The sequence below is a fragment of the Mustela nivalis genome, assembly GCF_964662115.1.
Source record: "Mustela nivalis genome assembly, chromosome: 16".
Taxonomy (NCBI): domain Eukaryota; kingdom Metazoa; phylum Chordata; class Mammalia; order Carnivora; family Mustelidae; genus Mustela; species Mustela nivalis.
The window spans coordinates 40,965,291-40,980,397 of record NC_139035.1 but is presented as its reverse complement, the minus strand read 5'-3'; the positions used below and the strand labels follow the sequence as shown (position 1 = coordinate 40,980,397).

At 56.0% G+C, this 15,107-nt stretch overlaps 1 protein-coding gene across 1 annotated transcript in view; it reads left to right on the top strand.

The window, feature by feature from the left end:
• The window catches only part of CACNA1S (calcium voltage-gated channel subunit alpha1 S), a 67,921-nt gene that overhangs the window by 39,337 nt on the left and 13,477 nt on the right, over window positions 1–15,107 (top strand). The window contains exons 18-28 of the mRNA XM_082703823.1: window positions 15–144; window positions 1,134–1,193; window positions 2,809–2,915; window positions 3,377–3,464; window positions 3,711–3,818; window positions 6,404–6,456; window positions 6,744–6,890; window positions 7,349–7,550; window positions 8,028–8,186; window positions 9,522–9,632; window positions 10,347–10,430. Of these exons, the coding sequence (XP_082559949.1) occupies window positions 15–144; window positions 1,134–1,193; window positions 2,809–2,915; window positions 3,377–3,464; window positions 3,711–3,818; window positions 6,404–6,456; window positions 6,744–6,890; window positions 7,349–7,550; window positions 8,028–8,186; window positions 9,522–9,632; window positions 10,347–10,430 (1,249 nt within the window). The remainder of the gene's footprint in view (window positions 1–14; window positions 145–1,133; window positions 1,194–2,808; window positions 2,916–3,376; window positions 3,465–3,710; window positions 3,819–6,403; window positions 6,457–6,743; window positions 6,891–7,348; window positions 7,551–8,027; window positions 8,187–9,521; window positions 9,633–10,346; window positions 10,431–15,107) is intronic.

Here is a 15,107-nt window from a genome sequence, read left to right as displayed (position 1 = left end):
CTGTCCCTCTACAGGATCCGTGTCCTGTGTCACCGCATTGTCAATGCCACCTGGTTCACCAACTTCATCCTGCTCTTCATCCTGCTCAGCAGTGCCGCCCTGGCCGCCGAGGACCCCATCCGGGCCGAGTCTGTGAGGAATCAGGTGATGGTGGATCCATGCTTTCTACCAGCTCAGCACCCCTCCCCACCTGGCTTCAGCCACCTGCACACCTCCCTGCTGCTCAGAGCTCAGTGTATGCTCTATGTGGCTGCAGGCATCAGAGTCTCTTAAAGTTCAAGTCCCTGGAGGACCAAGATGCCCGAGCCACTCCTTCGGAACAGTATTGCCACAGTACACAGCACAGACAGGCTCTTGGTGCCTAGTTTTAATGATGAGGGGGATGGTGGCAATGGTGGTAGTCGTGGTGGTAGTGGTGAGGGGGATGGTGGTGATGTTGGTGATAGTGATGATGATGATGGGGTGATTGTGGTGGTCATTATGATGGTGATGGTGGTGAGGGTAGTGGTGATGGTGATATTGATGGAGGTAGTGATGGTGGTGGTGGTAGTGATGGTGGAGATGGTGGTGGTGGTGGTAATGGTAGTGATGTTAATGGCGATGATGGTGGTGGTGGTAGTGATGATGATAGTGGTGGTGGTGATAGTTGATGATGGTGTAATGGTGCTGATGGTAATAGCAGTGATGGTAGTGGTGGTGGACATGATGGTGGTAGTGGTGATGATGGTGGTGATGGTAGATGGTGATGGTAATGGTGATGATGGTGATGGTAGATGGTGATGGTAATGGTCATGATGGTGATGATGCTGGTGATGGTGGTGATAGTAATGCGGATGACAGCAGTGGTGGTAGTGATGAAGATAGTGGTAATAATGGTGATAATAATGCCGATGATGGCAGTGGTGATGATTATGGTGATGATGATGGTGGTAGTAGTGGTGATAGTAATGGTAGTGATGGTAGGGGTGATGGTGACAACCATGATGATAGTAGTGGTGGTGGTGCTGGTGGTGGTGACGATGATGATGGTGATGATGGTGGTGGTGGTGATGGTGGTGATGGCATTGAAGATAATAATGATATCATTGTTCACTTCTTTTCACTGACTTCTGTCCCCTCTGCTCTGTCACTAGATCCTTGGGTATTTTGACATTGCATTCACCTCGGTCTTCACTGTAGAGATTGTCCTCAAGGTGAGTGAAGGCTGTAGGACAGCCTGGGTCTGTCTACAGAACGGTGTCTATAGGCCAGGACATCAGGCCTGATGTGGCTCTGACTTACATGCAGCACCCACTCAGAGGCTGGGTTGCGGGGATGCGGAAAAAGCAAGAGGAGAACAGAGAACATCAAGGAAGGACTTACCAGATGCAGGAGAGCAGAGGGGGTTGCTGCTCATAAGTTGGGGCAAACAGGTGAGCAGGTGGCCAGGTGGGGATGTGAAGTAGAACCAGCCCACAGGCTGTGTGTCTTTCGGCACCTCTCAGTGAGCACAACCCTTCTCTCTGGAGCCTTGGGGGGTTTTCCTGCAGAAGGAAGGCACGGTTAGCCTAAGAATAGACCCAGGGAGCTATGATTTGTTCCTAGACCTTCGTGACACGTGACTGAAAGACCTCTCTCCGGAGGTCCTCAGAGAAGTGACCTCTGCCCTGGATGGATTTCCGGCTGCTCTGCCCTATTGTGGCACTCCCCGTCCTTACTCATAGCACATCACTGCTCTCCCCTTCTTAGGCCGACCCACGGATTTCACACCATCACCATCCCTGTGGAGGGTCTGAGAGGCAGAGGGAGGGCCCGTCTATAACTGAGACCCAGCAGCCCCAGCCTTCACTTTCATGAATAAGGAGGGGCGAGGGGAGCTTTGCAGGAGGAATAGCCCAGAGCAGGTTGCAATAAGAATTCAGGACAGTTCCTTATATCAGGGCCTTTGACTACTAAAGGAGTTGAGCAGAAGGACGGTGGCTTCTCTGACATCCCAGAGGGCTTCCTGGAGGTGGTAGCTTAGAGTTAACCCTTGAGGTTGGACAGGACTTCATTAGGGAGAGATAACAAGGCCAGTCCAGGAGGACAAAACAACAGCACATGCATTGTGAAGAGGTGTTTGGGATGTGCTCAGAGGGGAGGAAGTGGTCCCTTTGGGCTGGGACATAGCACAGAACAAACAGGAGGGCTGGCTTCAGAAGCCAGGAAGGTGAGTTGAGACGAAGTCACTGTCAATGCCAGGAAAGGCTTCAAGCCCATCAGACTTCAAGCATGTTTGTGCAAAGGGCCTCGGAGATGATCACAGAGCACAGGGAAGAGGCTGAGGGACCAGCAAGAAGGTGGGGCAACGGGGAGGGGAAGCGTCAGGGGCCTGGTGAAGTTCTTCCTGTCCTCCGTGGCTGTTCAGCCTGACTCAGCAATCCTCAGGGCAGAGCCGACTTCTGAAGAAGCCCTCCGGGGAGGAGGAAGATGAGTTTCCTCCTGTTTTGTCGAGGAGAGCAGGGCCGGGGCTTCCGCAGTCTGTGGCCTCAGGGGAAAGGAGACTGGGATGCCCCGGGGCATGTGAGCAGAGATGAGCTCAGAGAGCAAAGCGTAGCGTAGCTGCCTGTGAGAAGTCCTGTTTCCAGAACTGGGAACAGAGGATGGGGGGAACAGCACTGAGGACACAGCAAGGCCCAGAGTGAAGGATAGAGCCTCTGGCAGCTCTCTGCCTCAGCGAGTGCCTTGCGATCAGACTGAGGCGAATCTTGCCTAGAAAAGCCCTACTTCACGGGGACAGGTGTGTTCCCAAGCCCCGCCCCCACCCAGGATGCTGCCTCTTCCCCCCAGATGACGACCTACGGTGCCTTCCTGCACAAGGGCTCCTTCTGCCGCAACTACTTCAACATCCTGGACCTGCTGGTGGTGGCCGTGTCCCTCATCTCCATGGGACTTGAGTGAGCAATGACGGGGTGACCCCCAAGTGGTCCCCTCCTCAGAGCGGAGCCCCACCCACTGTGTGTTGGTAGACACCAAGCTGCAAGGGGAGGAATTCTTGGGGCCATGGATTGGGGTCCAGGGTCCCCTGGGGTGTCACTAACTGGACCAAAGGGACCATGCTAAGTGGCCAGAGCAGTGTCCTCGAAAGTAGGGGGGGATGCGGAGAGGAGAAGGCAGTCCTCCAGCTACACTGAGGGAGCACAGCCCCTAGCTTTGGGTCACCCCCCTACTGTGCCGCATGGCTCGGCACCCATTACCAGGAGGTGGTTTTATCCTGGGTTAGAGCACACACGCTGCTTACGGGAGCAGGGAAAGACTGGAGGGCTTCCAGGCAGAGAGGTGGCAGATGCGGCGGGCTAGCGGCAGGAGGCCGGAGCAGGCGGCCGGCGGTGCCCACTCTTCGACTGCCCTCCCCCAGGTCCAGCGCCATCTCCGTGGTGAAAATCCTGAGGGTGCTGAGGGTGCTCCGACCCCTCCGGGCCATCAACAGAGCCAAAGGGCTGAAGGTGAGAGGGCGTGTGCAGGACCCCAGGAGCAGGAAAGAGGGGCTGCAGGGGCCCGACGCCAGAGACCTCAGCCCAGCCATCGCGGGGACGTGTGTTCTGTCCCCTTTGCCAAACGGGGTGGGGGGCACAGGAAGGATGAGTCTGGGCAGCCTGCGTCCCCCGTGGACGTCTCCCTCCCTCCTGCTAGCGGTGAGGCAGCAAGGGATGGTGAGGATGGGTCAGGGCCGACCAGCTCTCCCTCCCCAGCACGTGGTGCAGTGCGTGTTTGTGGCCATCCGCACCATCGGGAATATCGTCCTGGTCACCACGCTCCTGCAGTTCATGTTCGCCTGCATCGGCGTCCAGCTCTTCAAGGTGAGCCCCGCCCACCTGGGCAGTCTGCCTCCTCTCCCTAGCTCCCGGGCCAGCTGTCAGGCCAAGGCTGGAGCCGGTCCGTTCCCTGCCTCTAAGCCCAGGGAGCCCCAAAGTGTGCAAACGATGTCCTTGGGTGCGCTGGGCTGTGAGGTTCAGCCGTCTGGAGTCTGGATGTGGTTTCCTGATGCCCCTCCCTGGCCCCTTTGGCTCTGCTGGCCGCCGTGGCCGTGGCACCTGCTGTCTTCCTGGCTCTCCTTGGCTTCTCCTTAAGGATGGAGGTCCCTCCCCCTCCTGCTGGCCCTGTGAGCACCGCCCCCACCTCTCCCATCCAGCCAGGCTTGTCTAAACATGCTCCCCACCCCACCCCACCCACTCCACTTGCTTCAGTGCGCTGCACCCCATGCTCCCCCCGGAATGTCTGGCATCATTCACATCTACCAGGAGCCTCTGAGGGAGGGAGGCCATCATTCTAGTCCGGGAGCTGCCTCATTCTGTTCTCACCTTCCTGGGAGGACACAGCTCTGCAGTTCCTCTCTAGAAATTACCCGGCAAGGTGTCCTCTCCCACCCAGCTGATTTCTGAATGCCTCTGCCCATCACACAGAAATCGGCATCGAAGTGTGTCCCCCAACACCCTTGACACTGCCTCTCACAACCCAATCTGTTCCTGACCCCAAGTGTGACAATCACGGTGACATCACCGCAGTCAGACTTAGGCAATGGCGTCATCTTACAGCCATTCGTTCATTCAACATTTATAGAGCATTTTCTCTGGGCCAGGGCCTCTGCTAAGGCAGAGGAGAAGGGGTCATGAAGCAAACCCAAGTCTCTCCCAGTGGGCAGGGAGCAGGCTTTGGGGAGAGCAGTCCGGGTGGGGAGCAGCAGTCCAGATGATGTGAAGGAAGTTGGGTCCTGTTGGTTACTGTCCTGGGCGGTGGCGGTGGGGGGGATCACCTAGGAGACCACATCGAGATTGTGATAGCTTAGCCTCAAAGCAGTGCTCACTGTGATCTGCATGGGACCTTCTCCTGGTACCAGCGGAGGGCTGCCCCGTTCCCTCTCCCCTTGCCCCCTCTGCTGCCAGGCCAGGGGCCCTGGGGCCTCCTGAGGGCAGAGTCTGTATCTGAGTCATCCCTGACTCTGGCACCTAGCCTGGGTCTGGAGTGTGGTTGGCCCACACAACATGCTGTTTGCAAGAATGAATGAGCAACCCCCTCCTTTGGCTCCTGTGTCCCTTCCAAGCAAGAACAGCTGTCCCACAACCCCAAACTCTCCTGTGCTTTAGTCTTTTAGCAAAAGGCTGCCCATTCTGGGTGGCTCAGTCAGTTAAGCGGCTGCCTTCAGCTCAGGTCATGATCCCAGGGTCCTGGGATCAAGCCCCACATTGGGCTTCCTGCTTGGCAGAGAGCCTGCCTCTCCCTCTCCCTCTGCCTGCTGCTCTGCCTACTTGTGCTCTCTACCTCTCTGGCAAAGTTACAAAAAAAGAAAATTAAAAAAAAAAAAAAAAGACTGCCTGTTCCGATAATGGTCAGACATCAGTGACAAGTGGCATTTTACCTCTCGTTTTACACAGTGAACAGTTGTGCATGCATTCTATATTACATCAAGAGTTTGCTTTTTGTATTAAATTGAGTGTTTGGTTTCAAGTCCCCACAAAACTGCCCAGTGGCAGCTGTGTCCTCTCCTGTTCTCCCCCGATGTCACCCGCCTCCCCGGCGCCCCTCTGCTCTGGCAACTGGAAAAGGGGGTGTGTCTGGAACAGCAAACACCTGCAGTGGGCAGGATGGCTGTGCCTTCGACTAGCCCTGTATCCTGGACTGAAGCAGTTCCCTCTGGGGGCCTTTGAGGGAACCCAACCAGATTCCGTGGATTTCAAACTTAATTTAGCCACATGAAGACCTAGCAATCAACTTCTTTTCTCCAAACAAACTCTTCCGTGGGTACCCAGTCTGTGATGTAGATAAAAAACAAAACAAAAAAACCAGATCTGCCTGAAATCTGTCTGGGGGGCACAGTGCTGGGACCTGTTCAGGCCCTCAGGATCCCATGCTAGGATCCCTGCTTCACTTTGAGACAATGTGTACCTTCACGGCCCCGCTGGGCTCCATTCCTGTGGCTTTTATTCCCACGGCAGCCCTGTGGCCAGCCCACCTGCAGGAGAAGGAAAGTAGGAGGTGGGGCAATACTTCTTTTTGATCTGTAATGGGGAGACCCAAGAGGGTGTCCTACAGCGGTAGATCGAAGGGGGCTGCCTGAGGGAGGAGCCGGGCCAAGCGTGTTTGTATTTCCTTCTGCTCAGGCCCAGCCTGGGGCTTGCAGCCAAGGCTCCTGCTAAGGACCCGGCTTCTCAGCCTTGGCAGCCTCGGGCCTGGTGGGGAAGCCCACAGGGTAGCTGAGGGAATGGATGTTGGGGAAGGAGAAAGACCCTTCTGGGGTCCTGCCCCCTCTTTAAGGAACAGACAGGCTCCTCCTTCCCCATGCCCTGCCTTTCCCTCTCACTCCCACGGTTTACCTCCATTGCCCACTGAATGCTGTTTCTGTGACAACGTGTGTCTCTCTCTCCCTCCTTCCTCCTCGGGGACACAGGGGAAGTTCTTCAGCTGCAATGACTTATCCAAGATGACAGAGAAGGAGTGCAGGTGGGCGGAGCGCTGCTGGCTGAGGACACACGGTGGGACGGCCACTGGACAGGGGACCTTGTGTGAGAGGGACCTGGGGAACCCGAGCCCCTAGGTCCAGTAGGGATGTTCTAAAGTACCTTTCCTTGGGTAGCTGCAGGGAGGGAGGACCCAGCAGTGTCTCCTTTGGTCCCCGGTCTGGGACTTTTTTCTCCGGCGTGCTCACTGCCCAGGGCCCAGAGGATTTGGGTGGGAAGGAGGAAGCCAGGCCTTGCCCAGGGGAGTAACTGAGCCTCCCCCCCCACCAGAGGCTATTACTACGTGTACAAGGACGGAGACCCCACGCAGATGGAGCTGCGCCCACGCCAGTGGGTACACAGTGATTTCCACTTTGACAACGTGCTCTCGGCCATGATGTCACTCTTCACAGTCTCCACCTTTGAGGGATGGCCTCAGTGAGTGAGGGTTGGGGCCTGGGTCCCACACGGGCACGGTGGGGGCAGGGCTGGGGAGCCATCTCGGCCTGCTGCAGCCCTCGCTGCTCTGTGCCAGGCCCGTGGTAAACGCTCAACAGACCCACCAGCTTGGAGGGTTTGAAGGACTTGTGTGTTGACTGGCCCTCCGAAGATGGGGATGCTGACAAAGTGTCCCTAGTCCCCCAGCAGGTGTGGGCTTCTCAGCCCGCATGGGGGGCCCTAGTGATTGATCTGGGTAGATGAGCCATCCCACGGAAAAACGGGCCCTTTCCAGGACCTGCTCCAGCATTTTCTGGCATGGTTGCTTTTCTGTCGCTTGATGGTTCAGAAAGCTCCCTTGGCGCCCCATGGCCAGTGGGATAAAACCCACCCTTCCTGGCATAACCCTCTGCCTCATCGCCCCAGGCCAGCCCAGGCTTTTCTCTGCCCTTCCCAAGGCTACTTTACCAGGCCATAGACTCATACAAGGAGGACACGGGCCCCATCTACAACAACAGAGTGGAGATGGCCATCTTCTTCATCATCTACATCATCCTCATTGCCTTCTTCATGATGAACATCTTTGTGGGCTTCGTCATTGTCACCTTCCAGGAGCAGGGAGAGACGGAGTACAAGAACTGTGAGCTGGACAAGAACCAGGTGCCTGGGCTGAGGTGGGGAGCAGAGCCCCAGCCGGCCTTCTGCCGGCCTGAGCCCTAGGCTCTGGCCAGTGAAAGTCCCAGGGCTAAGGATGACCTTAGAATTTCCGTTTCATGCCCAGACCCAGCCTCCACGCACTCTACCCCATCTCTGACCCATTCCCTAACATGAAGCAACACGAGTTGGTGGTGGGGGAGTCTGCTCATGGAACCCTAACTGTGCCCAGAGGAGACCCTTCAGAACCCTGGCTGGGACGAGAGCCATGTTTGAAATAGGCTGGGGAAGCGCAGGGGGAGCCCACGGGCCCACTGGACCCCTTCCCCTCAACAGGCCTGCAGAGCCCATCCGCCATGAGCTCCTGGCCTCAGCGGCTCCTGGCTGACCAGAAGGCAGGGTGCCCTTGAGCCCACGCATGAGAGCGTGAGAACAAGGGTGGGGGGGCTCCTCGCTCACCCGCCCTGTGGCATTGTGTCCCAGCGCCAGTGTGTGCAGTACGCCCTGAAGGCCCGCCCGCTGAGGTGCTATATCCCCAAGAACCCGTACCAGTATCAGGTGTGGTATGTCGTCACCTCGTCCTACTTCGAGTATCTGATGTTTGCCCTCATCATGCTCAACACCATCTGCCTGGGCATGCAGGTAAGGGCCCCCTAGGAGACACCTGTCCCCTGAGGGACAGGTGGCGGGGCAGGGCAGGTGGGGAGGGCAGGGTTCCTGGCTCCTGCCCCACCCCCGTACTTTTCCCTGCACCTGCCGGGTACTGGGCATGGTGCGGTGAGGTACCAAGGGGGACAGAGGAGTGCCCTGGGCCCAGGCCTTGTTGCCGGGCACCCACCGGTTTATTAAGAGGAATTCACACGTATAAATAGCTACAGAGTCAGTCAACAGGAGATGGCTAAGCAGAAGCACAAGGCTGCGTAGGAAGGAGAAAGCGCCTTCTCGGTTTATGTTCCGCTGTTGCAAATGTGGCTGATGGAGTTGGTTGGAATTTTGGCTCCGGTTTTGAGAAAAATGGCTTTAATATTCACAGAACAGGTGTCTCTTGGGAGTTGAGCATACTTTATAGACACTCTCCTAATCAGCAGCATCGTTAGCAAACCTTAAAGAAGCCTCAGCTCCCATCAGGCCTGTATAAATAGAATGGTGCCGCCAGGCAGCCCGAGACACCCGCAGCCGCAGGACCCCGCGTGGCCGGGTGATGAGGACATGGAAGAGGAGTCACGGGGCCGGCAGGCCCAGGTCCTACTGAGGGCCGTGAGCAGTGGCTCAAGTTTGAGTCTGAACTGGGCCCAGACTTAGGCTGTCCTGCAAGACCAGGCAGGGCAGGGGCCCGCAGATCCTTCTGAACTAACTACCTGGCAAGGTTTTGTTGGAAAAGTGGGATTTCATCAACTTTCCAAAAAGAGTAAGAGATTCCCAGCAAATGTTAGAAAGAAATAGATTGAAGGAGGATCACAGGGGTGGAGCAAGGGGGCTAAGTTTCCTGCTTCAATCATCTCGCCGTCACGGGGTGGGGGCCTGGGGGGGCAGCGTGAATACAGTCCACCTGGTGAGCTCGGTGGCCCACCAGTACACCTGTGGCTGCTGATCATAGCAGTGCTAGAGACAGCGAGCTTCTCTCCTGGTCCTGTGCTCCAGGGACTAGGTAGGACTTGTCCCCGAGCCCTGCTGGGAGGCCTCCCCTCCCGGTCATCCCGTAACTGATCTGGAAGTGACCTCTGGCCTTGGAGCCCACAGGTGGACCAGCAGGACCCTCACCTCCTCCTTTCACCATCTCTGTGGGATCCATCAGACTTGGTGGAGTTCAGGGGGTAGCAAAACAGGCACCCAGTCTTCTGAGATTTAAAAGAAAATGGGCAGGAAACCCAACGAAGAGGACTGGGGTGGTCTGGGAAGAGCACAGAGCTCTGGGATGGCCCCTGCCGGGCAGGGAAGCCGGGCCCTCCCAGCCCCCTCTCCTGTGCCTCTCCATAGCACTACAACCAGTCGGAGGAGATGAACCACATCTCAGACATCCTCAATGTGGCCTTCACCATCATCTTCACCCTGGAGATGGTCCTCAAGCTCATGGCGTTCAAGGCCAGGGTGAGTGCGGGGATACAGGGGGCCGGTGGAGCCTGGAGGGAAGGCTCATGGAGCACCACCACACCGGTCTCGTTCTACTGAAGGGCCCCCTCGTCCGGCACTTCTGCTCCCACCCTGCTCACTCTTCAGCCCATTTCCTCCTTCGGACGCAGGGCACGCGAGATAGTCAGGCTGCCGGAACTGGTGATGGCCACAAGTGTTGGCTGCCTCTTCCCAGCGCCCTTTGTTGAGGGTTTCTTATGTTCCCTGCCTCCCCTTAAGCTTCTGAAGAGGAAGCCCAGGGCTGGGGGAGCATTTTGCTGTGTCTTTGGTTCCCCAGTCCACTCCCACCGTGCCCAGCCCTGCCCGGCCACCCCGTACCGCACCTGCAGTTCTGCACTATGGAGCCCCAGACAGGACTTCGATCTGGGGCAGATGAAAAAGAGTCCCCCATCCGGACCAGGAACCCAGATTCTGAGTTCTCAAGCATTCTCTCTCTCCCCTCCAACCGTGTTGTGCTCTGGAGGAGGAGAAATACAGAGCCAGAGGGAGAAGGAGTAGTGGGTTGTGTGGTCACACAGGAGCCTTAGTGGAAAGTAGAGCCATGGGCACCCCACCTTGGCCTGGCTTGGCCGTTCTGCATTACCTTGGCTGGGGGCCACCACCGCATGCTGGCCACCCAAACTCCTTCCCACTAAAGCTCACCCTCGGATTCTCCCATGCTGTCCTTCCCAGGGCTATTTTGGTGACCCCTGGAATGTGTTTGACTTCTTGATTGTCATCGGCAGCATCATCGACGTCATCCTCAGTGAAATCGATGTGAGTATCGGGCACACAGAGCCATCACTGGGGTGGGGTGTGAGCACTTGTTCGCTCCCCGGAAATGTGTGGGGTACCCAGTGTGTGTGTGTGTAGCATGGCACCCAGGGGATTTACAAAGATGGAAATGCTGGGAGACACAAGCCCACAGGACGGACAGGTAACTCAGATTCCAGACAGACATAATCTATGTGTCAGGCTGCCCAGGGCTAGAGCTGTTGTGGATGGGAAAGGTGGAGTGGTCAGGGAAGGCTTCATGGAGGTGGCGCAAACTGAAGTGGGTCCTGAGGAAAGGGGAGCTCGTGATTGGAGGCGGAGGGACAAGCAAGCCACACAGGCAGGCTGCAGTAGGAGAGACCCGGAGAAGGAAATGATAGAAGATTCAGGGCACTGAGGTCTGGTTTAGCAGATCACGTGAGCATGTGGAGGCGGCCCAGTGGGGGTGAGGGGTACGGCAAGAAAGGGAAGGGGGGTGAGGAAGGCCTTGAATTTTACATAGCAGGGAAGTCACTGGAGGTTTCTAAAGAGAGCAGTAGAAGGATTAAAGCTGTTCTTCTAGAAAGTTGATCTGGAGGCGAGGGGTGAGAGGTAAGAATGACTAAAATGAGCCCAGTTAGGGAGGAGTTCATTTCTTTACTTAGTACAAAATGCTCGTTGAGTCCCTCCCGCCGGAGCTAGGGATACAGCAGGGAACAGGAGCACGGGGGCAAGCGGACAGTAAACCTCCAGCAGGGCAGGTAGGCCGGGTGGGTATTACAAAGACAGATAAAGCAAGATGAAAGCTTAGAAGGGAAGGGAGGGAAGGGTTGGTGTCAGGGTACCTGACACCAGGTGAGTGACAACCCGAGTAAAAGGAGAGAGCCATGCGGGTGTTGGGAGCGTTGGGACAGAAAAACGGTGAGTGCAAAGGGTCTGAGTTGGAGGGATAATAGGAGGCCCTCGTGGTTGGAATGAAGGATGGTGAAAATGAGGTCAGAGAGAGAAGGCCAAGGGCCAGATCACTTAGTCCCTTGAAGGCCATGGTTACTATCTTGCTTTTTATTCTGAGAGAGGTGAGAGCTGCTTGGAGGGCTTAAACCTGGTCTGACTTTAGTTCTAAAAGGATCCTCTTAGCGGCTGTGTTGAGAGCAAGCTGTGGGGGACACGGGGCCGGCCGAGGGAGGGCAGTCAGGAGGCTGCGGTGATTACCACTGAGAGCTGATGGTGGCGAGGGGGGTGGCTGTGGATGTAGCAAGAATTAGACACATCTAATCTGTTCGCGAGAGTGAGCTGACCGAATTTGCACATGGCCTTGATTTAGAGGAAGAGAGAAAAAACAAACTGAAGGTGACTACAAAGATTTTTGTCCAAGGAACTGAGCTTCTGTTTACGAGATATGGAAGCTGCTAGAAAAGTGGGCGGGTGTGGGGGAGAAACCAAGATTTCTGTTGTAGACGTGGTAATCTAGGGTGCTCACGAGGCACCTGGATGGAGACACCAAGTATGCTGGGATGTATGAGTCTGGATGGAGCTCCGAATTTAGGGCGGGGGGGGGGCATCTAAATTTGAAGATGGTATTTAAAGTTGTGGGGGAGGGACGACAACTGCTGAGAAGGGAGCAGGTATCTAGAGAGAAAGGGTCTGAAGGCTGAGCCCAGGAATGTTCCCACGTTTAGTGCCTGGAGAGACCAGGAGGAACCAGAGAACAGATGGAGGAAGGCTTGGCCCCTGAGCCGGGGGAACCAGAAGACAGTGGTGTCCTGAGACACCACCCGGAGAACAAAACAGTTGAAAAAGATGGGAGCTGAGTGTTGACTTGACTTTGGCAATGAGGAGATCAGCAGGGACCTTGGCAGGAACAGTTTCATTGGAACTATGGGGAAGAATCCCCGCTTACAGCGGACCAGAGAGGCAGAACAAAGAATGCAAGGAGGGGTAATTCCTTTCAGGTGTTTTACTACAGAGAGAAGCAGGGTAGAGGCTGGGAGGAGAAGGTGGAGCCAAGGAGGGTTTTCTTGAACGTGGGAGAAATGACAGCCTAGCCTCAGGCTCTGCAAACTATAGGAGCAAAGACTATGAATAAATGAAAGGGCTTAAGACCCAGTGTCCCAGGGGAGAAGCTGGATTTAAGAAAGCTCCAGTATATCCCTGTTAGCAAGAGGGGACAGAAAGCAAATGGGCATGAAGCCATGAGAGTCAGGGCTCAGAGCAGGAGAGGAACAGAAAGGCTCCGAGGCAACAGGATTTGGTGACTTGGGGCCTCAGGAAGGAAGGAGTCCAGAGAGACTCAGCACCGCCCGAAAAGAAAGACCCGGGGGGACGCACTCACCATGATTCTGTTCTGGGGCCGTGGGCTTGGGTGCCGGGTGCCCAAGTGGAAATGGGTAGCGAGTCGTTGGAAACGTGGGCGAGGAACCGAGGGTCACTCTGTATCCGGGGGAGTAGCAGCTCCATCGACACGAGCTGGACCCTGATGCGCAGAGGTGACGGTCAAAGCCTTGGGTGGGACGAGCCGGCTGCAAAGGAGTTGAGATCCCACAGAGTTGGAGCCAGCAGAGCCACTCGGTTTGCGATGAGGAAGTTGTCTGTTGAGCAGGGTAGACTGTGGGCTTGAGCCAACGATAAGCAGGGAGCAGTGACCAGAAAGTGAGAAAAAATGTCCAAGCGTACAGGAAACAGTCTGGAGCTTGCAAGGAGTTCAGTAGAGGTAGTAGCTGGAAAGTGGTGGGTGCTGAGTTTAGGGCAAGGGAGACTACAGGCGGAGCCGGTGCACAGGAAAAATTCACAGCAGGAGAAGAGACTGCTGAGGAAGGGATTATTTTCAGAGGTGACAGCCAAGGACACGAGTCAGACCACAGGAAGAGGAAGAGTGTAAGCAGAGGTCATGAGAATTGTGAAGGATGCAAGGGAGCCGGGGCATGGGGAGGAGGGAAGAGGGCGTTCATCGTGGGCAGCCACGGGAGTGTCCGAGGCAGTAGGCAGAAACTTCCACTGGGAGGGAGGACAGGACATTGGGCATGAGGGTGAGAACTGACTCTTGAGGACTAGCCGATGTGATGAGTCCACCTGCAGGAAAAATGACGGGGCTGGGGTGGGCCTTGTGAGCTCAGATGCACCCTGGAGTCAGGCTCTGCTCAGTGCCCCGGGAGATTGGGAAAAGGGACCGGACCCCAGGTGTGGTCTGGAGGGCTGGCACGTTGGGTGGAGCGTCTCAGTGCAAGCAAGGGGGTTGTCGAAATGGCAAAACAAGGGTCCAGGCTGAGCGGAGAGGCGTATGGCCCCAGGAGCTGGACCAACAGGAGTGGGGGGAGGGGATGCAGGGTGGAGTGAGAAAGAACACGGGGGGGGGGGGGGGGGGGCCGCGGAGGCTTCAGCCAGAGAGATCCATGTCTGAGATCTTCAAAGTCGAGAGCTCTCTAGGCTGGCCTCTCTGTGGATTTGAAGCTGGGGATGGCGTGGCGGTGGGGGCGGGGGGTCACTGCAGGGTGGAAGAGGGGAGCAGGGGACAGGGAAGAGAGGCTGAAATCAAGAGACAACTGTCCTCTGGGCAGAGTGTCTACCGAGCTGTATCACGGGAGGGGCGTAGAGAAGAGCCTTCTGAGCCCCCTAACCATGGCCATGCTGGGCTTCTGTTCAGGGGCTGCTGTGGACTAGCCCCAAAGCCAGAGGCCTCCCTCATGTGCAGGGCTTCCTCCTGAACTTCCCGCTGCCTGTCAATCAGCCCTTTAGACTCTGCCAGCCCAGGAGTGAATTCTATGCTGGGTAGAGAGAATTCTCTACCCAGAGAGAATTCTATGCTGGCCCTAGAGACACCTCGGAGGTAGGCAGCTGAGGAAAAGTCTGGAGCCTGTGAGGAAGGAGTTCTCAGCCTGAGATTCCTTGAGGCCCAGCCCTGGCAGGCAGCACCTTCTGGAGGCTTGGCTGCCTCGCAGACTGTCTGGGGGAGGGCTTGGCCTGGGAATCCTGTTCACCCCCATATACTGAAAGACAATGACAGAATTCTGTCTGCTCAGATCCCAAGAGGGTGGGGGCAGACGAAGGGCAGGTTGGGTCCTGGGCAAAACTGGTGTGCACGTGTACATGTGTGGGTGTGTGGGTGTTGTATATTTCCATCTATGTTCAGTTTCCACTGGGGAACAACACCCCAAAGGCCCCAGGGTTTGAAAGCCAAGTTAGAAGAGAGAACTCTAAAGAGCTAAAATAAACAGCCCCAAATAAAAGTAATTACTTCTGGAGGTTTGGGGTCTATGTAGAGGAAGCCTGGATAAGTCAAGAGAATTCTTCGGTGGCAGAGGACCCAGAGGGTGTCGGTCATTATTTGATTTTTAGGAGCAGAGTTACCAAGAATGAATGTTTTCTTGAAGCCACGTTAAGGCTTTACATTTCGTATATGTGCTGCCGAAGCGAGCACAAGGCTTTACATTTAAATATCGATTTCTATTCCTGACATACAAACCAGGGAGCGGACCAGGGCAACACTGTCTGTTAGAACTTTTGGCAATGATAGAAATCTTCTGCCCCATGTGTTACAGTTGCCGCTCTAGGCACTCGTGTCTATTGGTCACCTGAAATGTGGCTGGTGCAAATGAGGAAATAAATTTCTCACTTGATTTAATCGTCACTGTAACTCAGAGAGCTGCATGGGCCTGGAAGCTCCCATAAGGGCTGCGCAGGTCTGGAACACTGGTGGTCATCCTT